Source organism: Vanessa cardui, chromosome 4 (genome assembly GCF_905220365.1).
Source record: "Vanessa cardui chromosome 4, ilVanCard2.1, whole genome shotgun sequence".
In the NCBI taxonomy this organism is placed as follows: Eukaryota; Metazoa; Arthropoda; class Insecta; order Lepidoptera; family Nymphalidae; genus Vanessa; species Vanessa cardui.
The window spans coordinates 5,472,296-5,494,180 of NC_061126.1; the positions used below are offsets into that span (position 1 = coordinate 5,472,296).

The 21,885-nt window shown below is 31.0% G+C and overlaps 2 protein-coding genes across 2 annotated transcripts; both read left to right on the forward strand.

Moving 5' to 3' along the window:
* Window positions 1-5,133: 5,133 nt before the first annotated feature.
* LOC124544147 (lipopolysaccharide-induced tumor necrosis factor-alpha factor homolog) lies at window positions 5,134-7,666 on the forward strand. The gene is made up of 3 exons (XM_047122605.1): window positions 5,134-5,240; window positions 6,247-6,580; window positions 7,099-7,666. Coding segments are annotated over exons 1-3 (438 nt in total). The 5' UTR covers window positions 5,134-5,239; the 3' UTR covers window positions 7,202-7,666.
* A 4,694-nt stretch (window positions 7,667-12,360) lies between these two features.
* On the forward strand, window positions 12,361-20,238 carry LOC124544148 (lipopolysaccharide-induced tumor necrosis factor-alpha factor-like). The gene is made up of 3 exons (XM_047122606.1): window positions 12,361-12,666; window positions 13,394-13,532; window positions 19,385-20,238. Exons 2-3 carry the CDS (start codon window positions 13,399-13,401, stop codon window positions 19,485-19,487), a joined length of 237 nt encoding a protein of 78 aa, XP_046978562.1. The 5' UTR covers window positions 12,361-12,666; window positions 13,394-13,398; the 3' UTR covers window positions 19,488-20,238.
* Window positions 20,239-21,885: the final 1,647 nt, after the last annotated feature.

The following is a 21,885-nucleotide window of genomic DNA, read 5'->3' on the forward strand; positions in this document are numbered from 1 at the left end:
GTAAGCGATCCCGTGGCGCCCGCCGAAAGACGGAGAGGGTACCGCTGGTTTTTTAGTGGGTAAACCCGGTGGACCCCCCCACTACTTTCCATCACGTGGAAGCCCGTAAAGCGTTTTTCCAGCGATAAAAAAAGGAGATACATTTTGACAAGTAGATTATTAGTATTTTATTATAAATAATTATTTGCTTGCAATTAAATACTGTTTTACTTACGTCGAAGTTAGAACTTTTTTCAATTACAAATCGTTTGTTAAATTACATTTGTATGAAACTGGTTAATTTAAAAATAAAATAAACATGTTTGCTTTGGCTTTATTTGACTGAGTGTACAGGCGTACAGATGCAAGCGAGACGATTCAATTAAGTGATTGCTTGCTTTAGAACGGAACAGTTACTGCCTTTGTGTATCTCCTACAATGTGTATGGAGTTTGATTTAGCTTAAACTTATGACACGCAGGAGTTTAAATGTATGTTTGTGTATGGTATGGTATCGGTCTAGTGCCTCGATTATCCAGTGGTTCATTTATTAGCAGACATGTTCAAAATTTGTTTTATTGACCCGACACTAAGTCGTACACAATATAACTGCCAGTATATTAAAATAAAGTATCGACTAGAGAAATTAAAATGAAGGCAAGGTCGTAAAACGTAGAATAAGTATTTATATTTTGTTTTATTTTTAGAATATTATAGAATTGTAACCAATTGACTCCAAAATATAATCAAATGTAAGTCTCGATGAACCCTCCCGAACGCCATGTCTTGAATCTCAATCGATTCCTCAGAGTCCTTCTTGAGATTTGTACGACGTAAAATTATTTATTCACACACAAACACAGCCGCATAGAACGGCTTCGTGGGCCCTCAAAACTTAACGATCCAGTAAAAACTCGAGTTTTGATAAAGATAAAGTCTGGCAGAAAGTTATAAAAATAGTATTAGAAAATAATACTACAAAATATTTAATTTGTGATAAATAAGCTGGAATTATGATTCTAAACATCTTTAATGTCTTTTTTTTTCGGGTAAGTTCCTTGTGATGTTTTTCTTCTTTTTTTCAAGGATTATGGCTTTTTAGTTTTAGTTTTTTGTTCTTATAATTTCATTTATTTATTTTCGTGTGCGCGCATGTGTTTATGTTTACCCTATAGTCAGGGGCCATCTGAAAATCAGTGCTGTGCATTAGCACATCTTATACTGAGATAAACCGCTTGCTACCTACACTGTGTTCTTTAAATATAATTATTTTCTTGTGTATAATCGATGTAATGTTCGTGTATGGGTAGCAAAATAAATGGTTTAAATTGAACTTGGTGTGCTTAACAATAGTACACTTGCACTAGCGTTTGGGAGAAAGAGTGTGCGTCATCGTGTATTGAATTACTTGCCATAAAGTATTAATTTATAAATAAGTAGTAAGAAATATGTTTTTATCCACAAAATACACAGTTTGTCATGTACTGCTACAGATATAGATAAGCTGATAACACGATGAGTCAGCCACTCGCGTCATTATAGAATATTAGTCATTTGCGTGCGATGAACGAGTTCAGATAGACAGAAGAATTTTAAAGTGAATTAGCGATAAGTAGATAAACACAAATATATCAATGTTGATGTAATTAAATAATTATAACCATTGTTATTAAGTTCGTTTTACTATTGAAAAAAATTCACTTTTTAGAAATGGATTGGTGCAGGCAAACAAACTACCTAATGGTATCGTTATATCGGAAAAAAAAATCATGATTCTATACATCGCCTTCTAAATTTAAAAATAAAAAATGTTCCTGTTTCTGTATACTCACTTTTCCAACTATAAAACAACGATACTTACAATAAATAGCGCTGTATAGCAGAAGAATAAGTGTTTAGTTAATAGTTACCTATACGGGTTTGTACAAATCTGGCAGATTATGAGCTATAAATATATTGATACCGATACCTAAATGTAATAACGAGTCGAATTATTTCTCGGACCGTAATAGTCAGACATTTAATTTGATGAGGAAAATCTGACTAATCATTGTTTATGGTTATTTTTATCTTTTATACAAATATCAAACATTAGTTTCTATTTCAGCTCTGTACATATAATAAAATTGGAGTGTCTGTTTGTAATATTAAAATAGCCCTTTTTTTACTCAATGCATATGTATTTATTTATACACGGTACATATACCAATATAACATTTTTACAATTTTTATCGGTCTGTCTATCTGTTTGTTCCTGCTAATCTCTGGAATGGCTGGACCGATTTTGACGGGACTTTCACTGGCAGATAACTAATATAATAAGGAGTAACTTAGGCTACAATTTTTTTTGTTATATTCAAAGGCGTACAAGGTCGCGGGCAAAGCTAGTTCCAATATATAGGATATTAACTGACTGTAATTTTCTTAAATTTAGTTGAATATGATTATTCTATCACAATATAATGTATTATGATACTTAATAATATATGTAATTAGAAGAAAAGGTTGCTGAAAATTTTTGGCATCAGTTATAAACATAGTATTTGTTAATTATATAAAAAATATTTTTATCGCGAATGTTTATTTGGACATGATTGTTTCAAACTTGAAAAGATAAGTAGTTACCACGAGAACCTGATAGTATTCAGAACATGCATGATATAATACAATTATGTAAATAAAAAATCACGAAGCTTATGAAAATATGAGATTATAGCAGGACGTGTGGCTCATATGTAAAATGTCAATTGTTTAATGTTGAAAGGAAACTTAGAATTATGGAATATACACAACATACATTTTTAATAGTTAAATGATTTTTTTTTCTTGTCTTATATTATAAATGTGAAAGTAGCTTTGTCTGTCTCTGTGTCGCTCTTTCACTACCAGACTGCTGAACTAAATTAGCTGAATTTTGGTGTGAAGCAAACTTGAACTCCGAGGAAGGACACTACTATACTATTTTGCTTAACACGTGACAACCAAATCCCTAAATAGCGAACGAAGTCGCATACGAAAACTAGTGAATAATATATCGAAACGAAGTATATAAATGCACTACGCACCTAAAGTCATTGGAGAGTATCAGCGGAGGCGGGTCTTGACGAAATACAAGAAAGTCATACAATTTACCGTCACAGCAAACGAGTCATAACCCCCAAGTCTTGCTAATAGATGTTACACATAAAATACGTATAAATTATGTTCTTGGTGAATGTAATGAGTCTTAACGACCTAACAAGAGGAGAAAATATTAGGTATATAACATCTTGTTAAATAATTTAACGACGTCCTTGGTCGCGTGGTGTGTACATAGGTTTTCATGGCTCCGAGGTCCCGGGTTCGATACCCAGCTGAGTCGATGTAGATTATCATTAGTTTTTAATGTTGTCTGGTGTTTGTGGTACCGTCGTTACTTCTGATTTTTCATAACGCAAGTGCTTTAGCTACTTACATTGGAATCAGAGTAATGTATGTGATGTCTCATATTTAAAAATATATATCTCAGTCAGTTATATACAATCTATATTATATTTAACATTGTTATTTTTTTCGTTGATTTGATTGCGGTATTACCTCATCTATGCCATAAATATTATCAGAAACATTTCCTACCTTATCACGTAATATTTAGGATTGTGAACCAATCAAATGCTTCGAATATATTTTATATTATTTTTATATTTATTTAAAACATGATTAATTACAATCTTTATTAGAAATTGTAATTTTAAAAATGTCGTTTTAAATGTTCATTTACCTGATACTATGTGCTGTTCAGCTGTTTATATGTATGTTAGCTTAGCTTTGGTACAGATGCCGAAATAATCTATATAATGTGCATAAACATCTGAATATATTGTACGTTAAATAAAAGTTACTGAGTTTTAAGTCATATTTTATTTATATTTCGCTCGTCTAGTCATATTTGTAAAGACTAATAAGGTATAATAAGGCTTATGATGAACGTAGGTATTTATCTCTATGACTAAGTTTTAACAAAAGATTTTTTTTTAATTATTTACTTGTTTAATTTTCATAGTCTAGATTTATATATAGAAAGTCAAAAGTATATCTTATATACTCCAATAACAATATTTTATATAATTAATTTTCCATAACTAGTAAATAAATCCGTAGTTATTTTAATTGGATTGGTTTGATTACAAAATATGTATTTGTAAGTATTTATGTGACGACGACCTCCATGGTCGAGTGGTATGTACACCGGTTTTCATGGGTACGCCACTCTGAGGTCCCGGGTTCGATTCCCGGCCGAGTCGATGTAGATTATTACCATTAGTTTTCTATGTTGTCTTGGGTCTGGGTGTTTGTGGTACCGTCGTTACTTCTGATTTCCATAACACAAGTGCTTTAGCTACTTACATTGGGATCAGAGTAATGTATGTGATGTTGTCTCATATTTATTTATTTATGTATTTATTGTTCTAGATCCTTTGGGTGTCTTCGTTTACGTAAATTAATCCATAATTTTAGGGTCTATAGTATGTATTATAAATACGACCACAGTTTATAATATTATACTAAGTACATAAATGTATAATTTTATATTCTATATATTATAAATGTGAAAGTAACTCTGTGTGTCTTGAGAAAGTACATAGGCTACTTTTTGCTTAACATATTATCATATGTTAGATTATTGGTTATCACCAACCCCTAAAACGAGAGCTGTGGGCGACACCTGGTAAGTATATATAAATGAAAATAGAGATTTTCAAATATCAAAACCATGACAACATGATAGTATCATCTTTCACCAGAAAGCCTACTTACGTTATATACTTGACTCTTCATGTATTTGTTTCTCAAAAAAAAAAAAAAAATTAAGTTGTCATGGAAAAATAAAGAATATGATATTAATGTTACAAAACAATGCCATTTGATTTCGCTACATTTTAATCTTATATTTGATTCATAATTTTGTTTAACGTATAAACCGTTTTTTTTTTTTTCTGAAAGTACTCTTACATACAAAAGTTATCAAGATTCTAGCCTAGGAATTATGTAAACGTATGGTATAGCTGATAAAAATACCAACATTATTTTTTTTGAACTTGAATAAACGTACATTTTTGGCACAATCACCTATACTTTTTTTATCAAATATTGATAAATTCTTATCTCCTATCCGTGCCATCAATACTGATATATTGCCTAGTTCTGTACGAGTTGTTACATTAGAAGCTGCTTTAGTAAAAGACGAATCGCGTTTCTGAGTGCATAAAAAACAAGCAAAAAGTAAGTAGAAACTTCCTTATTCGTTTCGATTTCCTGAATATTTGAGATTCAATACGATGATTTTTTTTTTAAATATAAGGCACTATTTGTAAGTCTAAGTATTTTTTGTGTTATTTTTCATATCGTCATAAGTAATACAAACGTCTTATCAACATTACTCATAGATTGTTTATATAACATAATTGTTTTTTTAAAGTTAAAGCACTTTTAAGAAGGTTATATATGACCAAAATTTAACATAGACACTTTAGGAGTACGGTTGAAGACTCCGTTGAGTCAGTAAATCCTTTCTGGGGTATTCATTTCTCTGATGAGATCCTCAGCCATTTTTAATTTTGTCAATTCTTAAGCTTAAAGTGAAATTACTCATTTCAAGATTATTTATACACGATAAAAAGCGTAGCGTCAGTACCTTTTGACTTTCAGGCAGGATATATTATGTAAAATTTAATTGTATTTTATTTACATAACTTTTTTTTTGGATTTTCAATCTTTATTAACATAAGAATTAACAACATTAAATGTTTAAATATATATATACAAATATGAACTAAAACTAGTTACTTGTATTTCAAAATTTGGATTTGTGCAATTAGAAAGTTTTTTGCTGATTCTTCTAGGTAAAATTAACATTCCTAGATTACTTTTCAATATAAATAAAGTCTATATTGATTCGATTTGATGTCACTGTAATTAAATGATTACAAACCAATGTATCCTACAATCTTGCTTCTTACATTTTCCTCAATATAAATTATAATTTTATCTATGCGGTTTTATCTCTTTTCAATTATCATTTTATACAATGTACGCTATTGTAAATTATCAGAATATAATCAAAAACGTAGACTTGAAAAAGTTTGTCACAAATGAAAAAATCAAACAATATTGGAGCTTAGTTAATTGTTGATAAATTATTTCTTTTTTTACCAGCAAACAAATTTTGTAATTTAAGTGTTATTTTAAAGATCTATGTAATAATTTTCATTTTTTTAAATAATTTTAGTGAAAAACACGACAGATGACTCGTATTCTCACATGCGTCCTACGAATCCGCCGCCATATTCCGACCAACCGCCAGTGCAATATACCTCCAACCCAGCAGTTGCACCAGCTGGCTACGAAATGGAAAATCAGCCACAAGTGACAATTGTACATCCACAAACTACCACAATAATCCAGGGAACAACAGTGATGCCAGCATTCATTATCTCAGGGAATTTGGGTCCAAAATCAACGCCGTACTTCTGCAATAAATGCAATCAGCAAATAGTAACCGTGGTTAAAAAGAAATCTTCGATGAGAACACACGTGTGCGCGGGACTATTATGCTTTTTCCTGTAAGTTGATTAAATATTATTAGAATTTAGTATAACTAGCGTTGATGTGTATGTTTACCTGGGTATCTTGAAGCTGGTGGATGAGAGCATAAGATCAGAGGACTAAACTCCTCGGATTTCCGGGTTAAAGCAATAAAGTGTTATTTCAATTCAAGATCAAGATTCCCTTAGAAAGGTGACAGCGTTTACATTTATATTTTCTTTTTCATTTGATTCATAATATGAACGTTTATTATAATGTATATATTACTAGGTGGTAGGTGATAGGAAGTGCGAGCCCATTTCGATAGGTACCAAGCACGACGAACAACAATATTTAATATAGTTGTGATCCGGTTTGAAGATGGGTGTAGTATAAATACAGGCACAAGGGAGGTAACATCTCAGTTTCCTAGATTGGTGGCTAATTGTTTAAAATGCATCAGCATTAGCCTATGGGCAGTGGTGATCATCAGGCATTTGCCGGACAAAATGGAAACAAAATAAAAAAAATAACAAATATTTAATTTTAATTTCAGTTGCTGGCCCTGCGTTTGTTTACCTTACTGTATGGAGTCGTGCAAGAGAACTGAGCACTACTGTCCGAAATGTGATGCGTTCATTGGAAGGTACGACGCCTAATATAAAAGGAAGAATACTGAATGCCGTGTGGTTCCGGATAAATAGAATAGAACCACCCCTAATGGAACCCCAGGGTGTCGTAGAAGCCGACTAAGGGAACTCAGAACAAGTGAGGATATCCTTGTTAAACTTTTCACCCAGACCATCGTGAGCTATGACATTGGCGGGAATTTGACTCGCAACCAGAAGCGACAGGGGCAGTTCATGACATGAAGTAAAGTTGGGTATACACATATTATATTTTATGATAAATATAATCATGTGAAATCAGTGAATACCTATGTACTTACACAAATGTAGATAAAAACATTTATTGTAAATTGTATTTACAATGAAAGGCTTAAATTATATACATATTTGTGATAAAATTGAGATCTATGTAATGAAGATTTGTTTAAACACATATATCTACATAATTTTTATATGTAAATATTGATGTGAATAATAAATATAAAAATAAATGCACATGAATGATTTTTATTATCTATTTGATTTTATTTGCATTTAAAGCAATGTGTCCTGTTAACGTGTGTTTGTTGGGATGTCTTTACTTTGTGAAATTAATGTAATCATTTTCATCACTAGAGATACATCAGACTTCTGGTTTACTAATTTCAATTCGTTCCTAAGATATATGACAATGTAACTCATTCATTAATCTTATACTTGACTTGATTTGACTTTTTCTTTTAATTCGATTTCAATCACTCATTTATATTTGGTGCCATAATGATGAAATATTTTTAAATATTATTTTAAAAATCAAATAATATACTATTAGTTCAATTGAAATAGGAGTTTGTCGATACCGATTTACTTGAATTTTATTTACGTTTTCCATTTTTTTCATTTACAGTCTTAGTAACGCTCTCTAACCAACCCGTCCCAATTTTCCACTCTTTAAAATTAATCCTTTCTTAAATCGTAACGATTTATATAAATTGCAATTAAGAATCATATATATATATACTTTTCTGCGTATATAGCTGGATCTTTTCAAAATAAGACCACTACTGATTTTACTTTTCAGCTATTTTTCCATTATCACTGGGACAAAAATTGGTACACGCTATTAATATGTAAGATTCGTACGCAAACATCACTAAATGTAAATCTTATTCGCAATTCTTCACTTCAAAAAACATCCGTTATCTGTTATTTAAAATTATGTTAAACACCTGCGTGGTGTTTAGTTCACTAAAAATAATCGTGCATCCGAGAATCATGAACATCTAATTGCAGAAAAACTTTAAAACTCGGACCGCTATCGATTTTAGCCAGTGATTGTGGTTTTGGCTATTTTAGGCAGGCAAGCATTTATAAGTTACAGTTCTTCGTGCACTGTTTTGGTCGATGCCAAAGTTAAAACCTGTATCATTGATGCTTCTTGACAATTAGGAAAAATGGGACAAAAATTAAGAACTTAGTGGTGTGATCTTGGGCATACGGTAAAGAATGACCCGTGGTAGTGACGAAATATTTGTACACTCAGTATACTTGTTAGGAGGGTTTTGTACGTGTCTCTCTGGGTAGGTTCCGTCATATATTCCATACATTTTGTGATGTGTTCCAGTATGAAGTGTGAGCGTACCCGTGTAGTTACAGGCACATTGGACATAATATAGCAGATGCCAAGGGCGGCGAATGATTAATTTTGTTACGCAATGCTGACCACTGACCACTTACTGGATATCCGCAAAACTATTTCTTCTATTTCCAAATATTTAATCCGAAAATTTAAGTACACTATATGAGCATTCTTGCATTAAATTGTCTAATTGCTTTACGATAAGTAAAGAACACTAAACCAATTTACTATGTAGAAGGTCATGTCGTGATAATGTAATCCTTTTCTTTTATGTAAATACCGATGAGGTATTATCGGAAAACAATACTGTCTCATCTTTCTGTCCTACAAGATCGAAAAAATATTTTAAGTCAGTTGTTACCCGTGGAATCACTTACCTTTTAAGGGCACCTTTATGTATTAGGCATAAAAATGCCTTGATAATGATCTTACTTGGAATTCAAGCTTGCTTCGTACCAAATTTGATCAAATTTGGTTCAGTGGTTTAGCCCTTAAGCAACAGACAGACCAGACATAGTTACTTTGATATTTATTGAATAGACTAGCTATTCCCGCGACAAGTAATTGGCTACCAATTAATACGTAGTATGATCAAATTTCAAAATTGAACATAATTATGACGTAACTTTAATGTGGCATTAATTGATATTCCATGGAGTAATCTTTCCAAAGCAACGATTATACTTTACATAGGAAAACACCTACAAACACCTAAATAAATACGCAAACATAACAATATTAACATAACTATTTTAAATTAAGATAATTATTAATCATATTATATACATACAAAAATAAATAATTAAATATTATTGCTCACGACTACAAGGGATTTTTAAATTATAGATAATTGCATATATTTCTGTAGCGTGGATATTTATGAACAAGGAAAATCTATATCTAATGTGTAAACACGGAGATCAAATCTTCAAAACTTGATATTAAAAAAAAAACAACTTGAGGTGAAAATATATTCTATAGAGAGAGAGTTTGATGTAGCCTCGCAACAACTTTCTAGAAAGAAACCGTATGTTTATATTCTTCCATACATATCTACAGGCTGCGAGGTCGCATAGACTATTTCACATACACACCACACAGAGAGCCTACTGACCGTGTTTATAATTTTCTTATTTCGATAGGCTCAATTCACTATCAATATTTACGATACTCCAAACAATCGAAATATTTTTATAAGTAATTACTTCTCGTTATCATAAAAGATCTAATTTATTTATTATCGCAAAAAAATTGCATTCTGCTTGTTGACTAAATTGCTAGTAAAATTTGGTAGTGAAATTAAAAAAGATATATTGCGACATATTTAAATAAACGCGTGAAAAAGTATTCGAGGCGTGTTGTACATCAGCACGGTACAAGCTAATAGATCGATTGGCAAATGTGTGTATGTCATTGGTTAAAAGTATCACCGGATCAAATCCATATATATTTTTGAGAAAATATGCAGCTATCTGTAAACATAGTTTTACAGATAAAAAATATCATTCTTAAGAAATATCTGGATGATAACTCCAGCAATTTGAACCACTTAAGATTTAAGCTATTAAAAAATGATTACTTCCGATAGCGAAAGTTACTGTTCATAGTTAGCCAGTATACGTCATTACATGAAACCGCACATTCAAATACACTATGTGATAACTAGAAGAAAATCCGAGTTAGTACGGGTAAGATATATAAAACTAAATAAAACGATTTAGCTTAATCTTTTTCAAGAACATTAATCTATAATTAATTGTGGATAAGTTTACATAGGGTCTATCGTGCCCCAAAACGAAATTATTTATTGAAAATAATTTTTGAACGCACCCGTAAACGTCAAATATTGCCGCCCATTAAAATGTCATGTCATTGGATTTATATCGAATTCGAAATATATCAATTATACGAATTTATAGGTAACTTTAAAGATACATATTGTTGACTTAAAAATGTTACTTTTTGATGACCTATAATTGTGGATAGGTTTCGATCGAGTTTATCTCAAACGTGTACGCAAATACTACTACTTACTAACATAGATATAATTAGATGTGTATAAATAAATTAATATATATACGACTACATGCATTAAAAGTCGGTTAACTTAATGTATTCTATTTAAAAGACAGTTTTGTTAAAAGTAATCCCAGACATTTTTGACTTTGGGACTTACACTCAAGAATACATTTACGACAAGAAAATCTACATAAGTATTACGTTTATAAATACATTATACACAATTAATGCACAGCTCTCTCTATTGCTGTTTCTCCGACTGACGTATGTAGGCCTTGACATTGAGATTCTAGGCCAACGACAGCGGTTCCGATGATGTCATCGCTATAGAGGCCATCGTGTTTCTCACCTAACAGAAAATTATTGTTAAAAACGTTCGAATCGTACTTCAAATAAATTTTCATTTAATTGTTATTCACAAATTATTATCATGTAAAGCGTTAATCGTTTATTTTTTACTTTATAACAATATGGTAAGGTTTATTAAAAATTAAAATTTAAAAACGTCAAATTTATTGAAAAAAAAAAACCTAAATTAAACTCGAACTCCTCAAAGGCCTCCTCTTCCATTAAGAAGAGGGTTGAGTACCCTCTTCTTAATGGAAGAGGAGGCCTTAGCCCAGCAGTGGGAAATTTAAGGAAATTTTAAATACACTTTACTTTTTTTTTACATACTCAACTCCAATCTATGCTTCTTTATTAATATTACAAAGACAAAAACTGAGAGGATTATATAATACTTAATTATTTATTTATTGGCAAGGCACTATATGTTTAATTAAACAGGTAAGTATACTTTTAACCTCACAAACCAGTCAAGTATATATTGATTTAAAGTTTAAAGTCCTTCCACGTAGTAATATTGCAATGGTTAATATTTTTCTGTGTATATTGGAAATTTTAGATATACATAGATATAATTTAGCAACCATTTAAAGCTGTTCGTTAAAAAGGATTTTTTTTTATCTAGAGGAGGTGTAATTCCTTAAAATTAAGGAATTACCATTATTCCCATTTAACTTTAATTTAAGCTTCAACTTTGTGCAAGAAGTGGGGCTACAAAAGTGACCAAGTCCAAATGATCAGGATCGAACCTACAACGTTGCTACTCCTGGAAACCTTTGTGCGATTGTCCTTTTTTTATTTGTACAGTAATTTTATTTTAATTCGTATATATTTTATCATATCCATAATGTAGGCAGCTTAAATGTTTCATTTAATTATTATTATTTAAAATTCGTAAATACGTTAATCTTATGCAATATGAAGTAGGAAATAGTATTCAATTACGATCCACTTACCGCTAAACAGCAGTTCTTAGTATTATTGTACCGGCTTGAAAGGTGAGTGAGCCGTTGTGGTGGCGCTTGGTACTTACTGTACTCGTATCACCAAGTACATATAGAAAATATGATATGTTTCTCTTCTGTTTGTAGTTTCATTGCTACTGTACAAATGTCCGTCAGTGGTGACCATTTACCATCACTGGCCCACTTGCCATTCCACTGAGCAGCGAGTAACATACACTTGGAAAGTTTGTAGTTTGACCGCGCCTGAGCCACTACACTCTTGAAGATCACAGTAAACATATTTTAAACCAATTGATTGTTATATATTTGATTGATACACAACGGGGATGTATTGTAATCGAAGTTCAAGTGAAACCGTCATATATACCGAGTATTTAAATAAAATATTATGATTGAAGATAAGTCAACCAATAAATAAAGAGGCCGCAGCCGGCAGCATGCTTTTACATTTTAGTCGCCTCGCGCCTGTTGAATGTATAGCTAGTCAGTTCGCTTCGACAGAAGTTATAAACAGTGCTTAGTGTTTAATATTAGAAAATTACGTGCAGGTAAGACAAATTGTTTCTGTTTTCCTATAATTTTTTATTACAAATTAAATAACTATTTTCAAAAGTCAATATTTTAAAACGTATTATTATTTGAAAGTATTTATTTTGTTGTTATGTTGTTGCACGAAGCAGTGTAATTAACTTAGATGCGGTTTGATGTTGTAGATAGATAACTATAATATTTGAGTTATAAAAATACAATCAGTGTATGAAATGTTATTTTATTGTTGGATTTGATTGCTCTGTAAGGTACACAATATAATTACTTTAACGTTGCATAATAGAAATTCTTGTTCAATTTTGACTTAAGTATATGATTTTATTGGAAGTTTTACTGAGTTTTGTAATAATGCATTAAAATTTTCAAAATATTGAATTTATTGTTTACTACATATCAAACATTTGTGATACGATTTCGATATAAAATTGTTCTTTGAGCGAATATATTTATTTATTCAATAGGAAGCCAACGCGATTCGGAAAAAACTATATACATAAGAATATAAAAGACGTAACTGATTGTTTACGATTGTGTATAACTGCTTCAAGCTAACTCAGCATGCATAACATTGTGAAAATTTAAAGTAAATGTATTAATCTGTAAAATAACTAAAAGATTGCATCATAAAAACCAATTAACTCGTAAACCCCTGTATAGTCATATTATATATGTCTGATTGTATAGTCACTTTAAAATAGTGTTAATAATTATATGATATTATTCCAGTTACAATGAACATCACACCAGTCGGACCGAAGCCAACACAGTTGGTCTGCCCATCCTGTAGGGCCAGTATAGTGAGCAAAGTGGACCACAAGGCGACCACTAAGACTCATCTTATAGCCTTCTTTTTATGCTTATTCTTGTAAGTACAGCTATAAATATCATATAAATAAACTAGAATATTAATTCAATACAATGTAGTAGTGGTACGTAAGGTAAACCTGTTCTCAAAAACTGGATGTTGTTATACAAGGGAATTCCCCGCTTAATAATATTCTTCAGTGCTATTCTATTAGAAATCACTTCGTATCTCACGTGTGAGATATTAACGATAATTATAAATACATTGTGTAATTTTTTAAGTCAATGTCATATATCACAATCTGACATTTCAACCTGCGGTGAGTTTCGAGTTTCTTGTTATAGTCCTGTTACAGCTTAAACTTCTGCTTCTTATCACGACACTTTAGTGAGTCATTTGGCTGGTGTTAAGATAACGTGAAATGAGTAATGTATAATAGTAATTTGGTCAATGGCCATTCACATTAACCAAATTAGTTAGTTTGATCAAAGTTTTAGGAACTAGAGGTAGATCTGTAAAATTATACGAATATTTTATACCTTTGTTATTTTTCATTAAAAAATGGTACACTTAACGAAAGTGTACCATTTTTTAATACTTTGGTTTGAAAATTAACAATATTTTAGGTGAAAATATATGTTCTATTTAGTTACTTTGTCTAAAAATCAATGTCATTTTACCTAGATTTCAGTGCTTTGCGTGTTATTCTTTAATTAACGTTGAACAACACTAATTTTAAAGTTATTATAGCGACTCTTAAAGGTACACATTGCTTTGTACTTCTGAATGCATTGAGATTACTTTCAGATAAAATGTTTACCATTATTATGTTTAAGTCATTATAAACTTTAATATAATAGTTATAGGTTATAGTATCGCATGCACAATTGAACAGATTGGCAATCTAGGTTTTACGGAGACGGTTTTAAGTAGGGCAAGATTGTTATCGGTTGTTTGGAAACATGATATTAGTTAAATATTAAAATTTACTCTAAGTGTGTATATTGCCTAGATATTTGAAATACTTGAATTCCGTTCAATGGGCTGTGGCGGCGCTAGATCGAATCTTAGAACTAGTGAGCACTGTTAACTTTGTCACGGTGACTGTTTCGTCACTCATGTCAAATCCGTGAATATGTACAGATGCAGAAACTAATGTCACGTCGTAATGTGCGCGCACCTCCATACATATTCATGGACTCGACAAGAGTGACAAAACAGTCACCGTGACAAAAGTAACCAGTGCGCGCTAGTTCTTAATGTGGGCAAGATATAGTTTGCGAGGTTTTTTTTCAGTACTCTGATCCCAATATTATGTTGTACTTTTTCAAATTTCGGGCTCGAGGCCCTTTGTACCCCGAGGCTTTACGCCGCCACTGTCAATAGGCCTTCTTACTTAAGGAAACATTTAGTAATTGCAGGGCTTAGTGTACTGGGGGACAAACTTACTAGATTAGTGTACGATATATCGAAACTAATCTTAAGTCGAATGTCGTCGAAACATCAGATGTCATCGATATGACGATGACATAGACGATGAGTAGACGTTTTCACCGCATTAAAAAACTACGAATAACGTTTTGGTACGTCACAGCATTCAAAGTACGATAAACTCAACAAAAAATAAACTCATGAAATATTTGTATCTTAAACTATCTCTTTTTAACTTTAAAGTAACCTACATATGAGAAAGAGATGAAGCGAGTGTTATACGGATTTCGATATGACATCCGTTTCATTTCTTTCTCAGATATCGTACAAAGTTAAATTAAACAAATACAGAGCGATATCTGAAATCGCATGTCAACACCGATATTTAATCCAAGTATCCGTTGCACAACTGACGTCACAAAATTCGGATATCGCCCGTACCTAAAACATACTGAAAGATCACATAGTCAAAATATTGGAACGTATAATTAGTTTACTATTCACCAAAATACATAAACATCCCTTGTACTTATAATAACACTGTAGAACTACGACTTGTCGTGTGAGTGGTAATAAATCTATAGGGGCATTTTCAAAGCCCAAACAACGAAATATCTGTTTCATATATTGGCCATAAATCAAAGCATAATTTAAAATTAAAATATCCACGAAAAAAATAGTTTAATTAAATATATCATTCATATTTTATTTCTTCCTTAATTTTAGGATTTTTATCCTACAAAGATACGTCAGTTCCATTGTACCTTCTTCCTTTTATTTTAACATTATTCATTATTATATTAAAAGCCATTAAATAGAACTCCAGAATCCTAGCAAATTCTGACAAAGGATTTGCTAGAATACTGTGAACAAATCTAAGACACAACAAACATGCTTTTAAACTATGTAGATAAGAGTAGCTTTCTCTGATTCTGAGTCTTGTCACATTCCATCAACAAGTGATACTTGTAGGGTCACAATCGTATCACAATGATCTTTTATAATGTTTTCAGAAATTATATTCATTCCAGTAAACATTTTTTCTGTAGTTTTTGTTAACAACAACAAGCTGTAAATTTGCCACTGCTTAGCTAAGGCCTCCTCTGCCTTTGAGAAGTTTTGGAACATATTCCATTGAGTTTTTGTTACACATTCTAGAAACAAAGCCTCATTCGGCGTTATGTTTAAATAATATTGACCAAATTCTAAATGAAATATACTATTGTCAAGCGACGTTTTTTAAACATGTAATTGAGACTGATGATATCGGTAATCGACATGACTCACGTATGGAGTACATTTATGCCAACTTCCTATATTTAACGAATCTTTATTGCACTTACGACCAATCGTTTCTCAGTAATGAGTAATAAACGATTGCAATTCCTATGAGTTATTTTAAGACGCTCATTAATTTTATTTATAGGTCTTTTATTATATTGGGCCGCTTATGAAATTAAGCCTTGTCGACAATTCAACCAAGCCAAACTTTTTTTTCTATGTAGTATATCGTATAAAACGAATCAAAAGATATTTATTTTGAGCCATTGTAAAATATTTCTGTAGTGCCCTTGTGGGTTGTTCCCTTAATCATTAATAGTAATTAAAATTAATAGGATTGAAAAATCACCTTTATTTTTAACTCTGTATCTGTTTTGGTGAATATTTTAATCTTAGTTTGAGTTTGAGCTGAAATTTTACACTCCTTGTGGTGCGGACGACAATGCAAGGTCTTAATGCCACCTTATTTTTGCTTCAGTTATCTGTTATAAATAGAGATTAACTCTATTATATATCTGTTTACTAAATTAAACTACTAGTATCGTTGAACGACATTACTGCGTTACAGACGAGACAGGCGTTTTATGATTTAAAATATGTTTTAATACGTCTTTATTTTATTGGAGTTCAAATTCTAAATTACCAAAAATTCAATCAATCAACAATCAAGCTGAGCTGAGACGGCCCAGTGGTTCGAACGCGTGCATCTTAACCGATGATTTCATGTTCAAACCCAGGCGATCACCACTATATATATATGTGCTTAATTCGTGTTTATAATTCATCTCGTGCTCGGCGGTGAAGGAAAACATTGGTGAAGGAAACCTGCATGTGTCTAATTTCATCGAAATTCTGCCACATGTGCATTCCACCAAACCGCATTGGAACAGCGTGGTGGAACATGTTCCAAACCCTCTCATTAATGGGAGTGGAGGCCTTAGCCCAGCAGTGGGAAATTTATAGGCTGTTACTTTACTTTAACAATATATGCTATAATTCTTAGCCAACATATTCTATGTCGTGAATAAATCAAAACACATTTCTTACTTTTACTCTTTAGAACGAGATAATACACGAACCTTTACGTATTTTTCGGGTCTTGGTAAAAAGCTTTTTTACATTGTTCTGTACTGGAGATTATACTAGCTAAAAATAAAGATAATTTTCTATAGTATTTAAAGGTGCAAACATGCTTTTTCATAGTCTATAATAATCTTGACACAGATACCATAATGACAAAATCCACTAAAATAGAATTATGAGTACCCAGTAGTGATAACAGCTTGTAAGCAAACAAAACTATTTATTGTTGCCTTTATGATATGATAACAGTTATGTTTTTGAAATAGGAATCCCTGGGTCTCGTATCAGCGTTATAAAAAATGTATAATAATACTTAAAAGTATATAAAAATGAATTGTGAGGCAAGTTTGATTTTGTAACATAACACAAAAGTTGAAAAATTTAATTATTGAGTTTACACTACCTGATTTTTTTGTATATTTTTAATACATTTTTTTATTTATTATGTCATGTTTTATTCATGTGGAACATGTTTTTTAAACTATATTATAGTTTCAAGCGTATATAAAAGGAAATGTGCGTGGTATTTATTAGACCAGTTATGAGAAATTTGCGGCCTATGAATTGCAGAATTAAATTAAAATATTATCTGTTATATTTATGTGTATATCAACAACCATAGAAATGTTATGTTATATTATAAACGCGGTATGTTTGTTCAAATATTGGGCTATAAATAATATAATTATATTATTTTTAAAAGGCGAGGTAATTTTTAAAATTAATAATTTAAATGATTTTTAAATTATATCAAATTAAAATTTACAAATATATATCTCAAAGATGTCGTTCTAGAAGTCATAAAACTACTTACATTATTATCTCGATCTGGATTTTAATACAGAAAATGAGGTTTATGTATTTTAACATAATTCACATCTTCACATCACTAAATAGGTGTGGAAATAAATATACTGGTAAAAAATTATGATAATTTGGGAGAGTATATTATCTGTGTGTCATTATAAATAGTGTCATTTGGTATATTTTACCTCGAGGAATGTGATGGAAAAGATTCTGGCTCATACATACACTTAAGCGTTGTATTTCGATGCCCGTTGACATGAGCCCAGCATAGCCCAGCTCATTAGTTGTATATTATTCGAAATGTAATCCTTAAGTTCAATTGACGCCCCACTTCACGTTCTAATTTATATGACAGTATGATTTTTTGACCATGCATAGTTAAATCTAATCTATACATATAACAAAATTGGAGTGTCTGTTTGTAATGTTAAAATAACCGTTAGTTTATACGAAATACATATGTATACACGTTCCATATACCATTTTTTTTACAATTTTTAAATCTGTCCGGTTTGTTCCGGCTAACCTTAGGAACGGCTCGTCCGATTTTTATGGGTCTTTCACTGGTGGGAAGCTGACGTAATAAGTGGATAATTAGGTTACATCAATAATGTTTATTGTCAAATTCAAACGCGCACGAATTCGCGAAGACTGCTAGTGTTGAAATAAAATCTAATCTATATTTGAAAATCAGTCAAGTTTTCATATACTAAGACTAAAAACATAACTCTGCTTTAACTTTAAAAATCATAATTTTCATGAGCATTAATATTTGATGACGACCTGGATCTTACCGATTTCGGTCAATCTCTAGGAAGACTAGTTAGCTACGTAGCATGTTTTATAGTGCACAAGTGTGTCCGCAAACACTGGTGCACCTTCTATTACCTGCAATCTAATAATTCAATGGGACGGCAAATTGGATACTATTCGAAAGATATGAAACGCAAGACTTATATGTTGTTTTCGAGGCATGGAAGTATACTCATTTTCTACTTTCGGGACTCGAATATAAAAACCACTAATTGTAATATTATTTATTTGCTATGAAACTGCTTTTGTATTTTAATTTTGTTAGTGTTGACAAAATTGATGTACAGATAAATCCAATAGGGATTTTATTACATCGTTTCTAATACAGTAGAACATAATATGAGATACTTATTTAATTAATAAATAAAATAATACATTTATCTCTATCTAGGGCTTGTACCCAAAGATTTTGAGCTGAGGTAGTGTCAGTGAGAAGACGTAAACGTCCTAACTTAACAATGTCGTATTTTTTTTCTTATTATTGTTTTTTATTTCAGATGCTGGCCTTGCATTTGTGTTCCGTATTGCGTCGACTCTTGCCAAAACGCTGACCACTATTGTCCGAGCTGCAATGCCTACCTTGGAACTTATCAAGGATAATTTAATAACAATTTATATGGATGTATTTTAATTATATAGAACTGATTGTCAGCTGATAAATGTATCAGGGGTGTGATTGTTGACGAAAATTCACTGTATTGCATCATAAATATATCACAAAGATTTATAACATTATTATAAAAGATAATCTATTTCATATTATCAAGATTAAATTGAAATAATCGTAATTCAATTTGAAATTATTATACCCAGGGACTTTTTTTAGACATAATATACAATATTACACAGGGAATAGATAGTGAATTAATCTTATTAAGTATAAAAAATAATATATAATAAAATAATAATAATGCAAGTCTTCGAAGAGCACTCGCGTTTAATGCACAATGTTTATCATCAAATATCTTAATATGTATTATAGAGATTATTATTATTATAACTTGAAAGTATCCTTAACAATCCTTTAAATATATGTGGAATTTATTGAAGTAATTGCAGACACAAACTACCAAGTTAAATGAACTAAACTTCAGAACACAATTTCATTGAGGAATCGGTTTCGGCTTGCAAACCTCCGACAGATACCTCATAGTTTGATAATAACTCTAAATATATACGAATACACAGTTTCTTATGAGTAATAAAGGGTTCACGCTAATTCTTAAAAATGAAAGGAGTTCCATTATATTTATTTTAAAGACTGATAATTACATTTTTATATAAGTATTTATCATATACGTACGTACGTAAATCAAATAAAAATTTAAATGTTCATTATTTACCTGCAATATAAACTAAAAGATTTCGTGCATATGTTACAGTTAACTAGTAAATTAGCCTTTTAATTAGCAGCCTAGGAATTTTAGTAAACAGCGCCGTTCAATCAGTGCAACCGTCTGTATAACATCAGAATATACATCTCCCGTTTAAGGGTTAGGATAATTTTGATTAAGGCTCTCCTGAATAATTAATTGTTTAAATAGATTAATAATTTAAATTTCAGCATATTTATATTAATAGGTGTCTATTTCTAACAGAATATAAAGCGATTTATTGTATTCTAAGAACGTATGTACATATATATCATATATGTAGGTTATCACTGAGTGTCATATAGGCTGCTGATTAAACGGTGCCGTTAAGTAAAAAGCCTAAGTTTTTAATTTAGCTTTGCTAAGTTCAAGTTTTGTAAAAAAATTACATAAATTAAATTATTTTACACATTTGCTTCTTCAAATGAAGTAAAATATATATAATTGTATCTCTTTTGTTATTTTTTTTCAAATATGTAAACTTTATATTTTCATAAAAATATAAAACACGTACATACGAGCGTTATTGTAATAATTAAGATACGAGTGCGTCCATCAAAATATATGTATCAATATACATTTCTATAATAAGTTCATTAATTAATATACAAAGCTCAAATATTTATTACTTATTTTTTTTTAAACATATTATTTATTTTAATAAATAAAGCGAATGTGATTATAACATCTGTTTTTTTACTCTGAGTTTAAAATACATCTAAAAAAACCACTGAAAAAAATTCAAAATTTTCAACTCATTCTAAGAAATATTAGAACATGTATAAAAACACTCACAAATATGTAAAGGAATTCAAACGTTTTATTGATACTTTATCACTTATTATTATTAATTACTCGGAAGTAATAATATATTATGTATAATCTTATCAATGATATAAATTTTGTAATTCAAATTTGTAGCTAATGAGGTTATACCTATTGATTGTTTAAGACAGATTCTAGAGTAAAAGTATCAGTCTGTAAGCATCCCATGTTTACGCCGCTATTCTTATGCGGAGTGTTGGATATATTTAGCACTATTGGTCAAGTCATTAGATACGACTTCATAGCAGACACTTAGGATGGACAGCAGATACGACTTTTAGTTAAAGACGCAGTCTACTGCTCACCACTGTTGCTATAAGCTATAGGTACTGATAATTACTGTTACAGCAATATTATTTTTTACATAAGTTGGAGGTCGAGCAAATGGGCTACCTGATGTTAAGTGGTCAATATCGTCCATCGTTGATGCGCCTCCAACCTTGAAAACTAAGATGTTATGTCCCTTGTACCTGTAGCTACAATGGTCCAGTCATCCATTAAATTGGAGCACAACAAAACTGTTGTTTAGTGGTAGAAAATTTGATGTGTGGTACCTACCCTGACGGGCAGACGCAAATAACACAATCAAAAATTAAGAGCACGAGTGTATATCAAATAGCGCGATCGCTATTTTTACTTTATTTTTAAGATTGTATCATGCAAATCAAGGATATATCTCCGTGTCGTAAGTATATCAACCTTTTAACCTTTCTAGTGCCGTAACTTCACTCTGACGTCATACTACGTCATAAATTTTATATGGTAACTCCCATGTGTAGCGTCTGGCAGAATATTAATAG

What these genes read in the sequence shown, in the direction of transcription:
- LOC124544147 (XM_047122605.1), top strand. An exon ending in GGACTATTATGCTTTTTCCT is followed by an intron (nt 6,581 to 7,098) that starts GTAAGTTGATTA and finishes TTTTAATTTCAG; the next exon opens with TTGCTGGCCCTGCGTTTGTT.
- LOC124544148 (XM_047122606.1), top strand. Translation starts at nt 13,399, where the DNA reads ATGAACATCACACCAGTCGGACCGAAGCCAACACAGTTGGTCTGCCCA. An exon ending in TTCTTTTTATGCTTATTCTT is followed by an intron (nt 13,533 to 19,384) that starts GTAAGTACAGCT and finishes TTTTTATTTCAG; the next exon opens with ATGCTGGCCTTGCATTTGTG.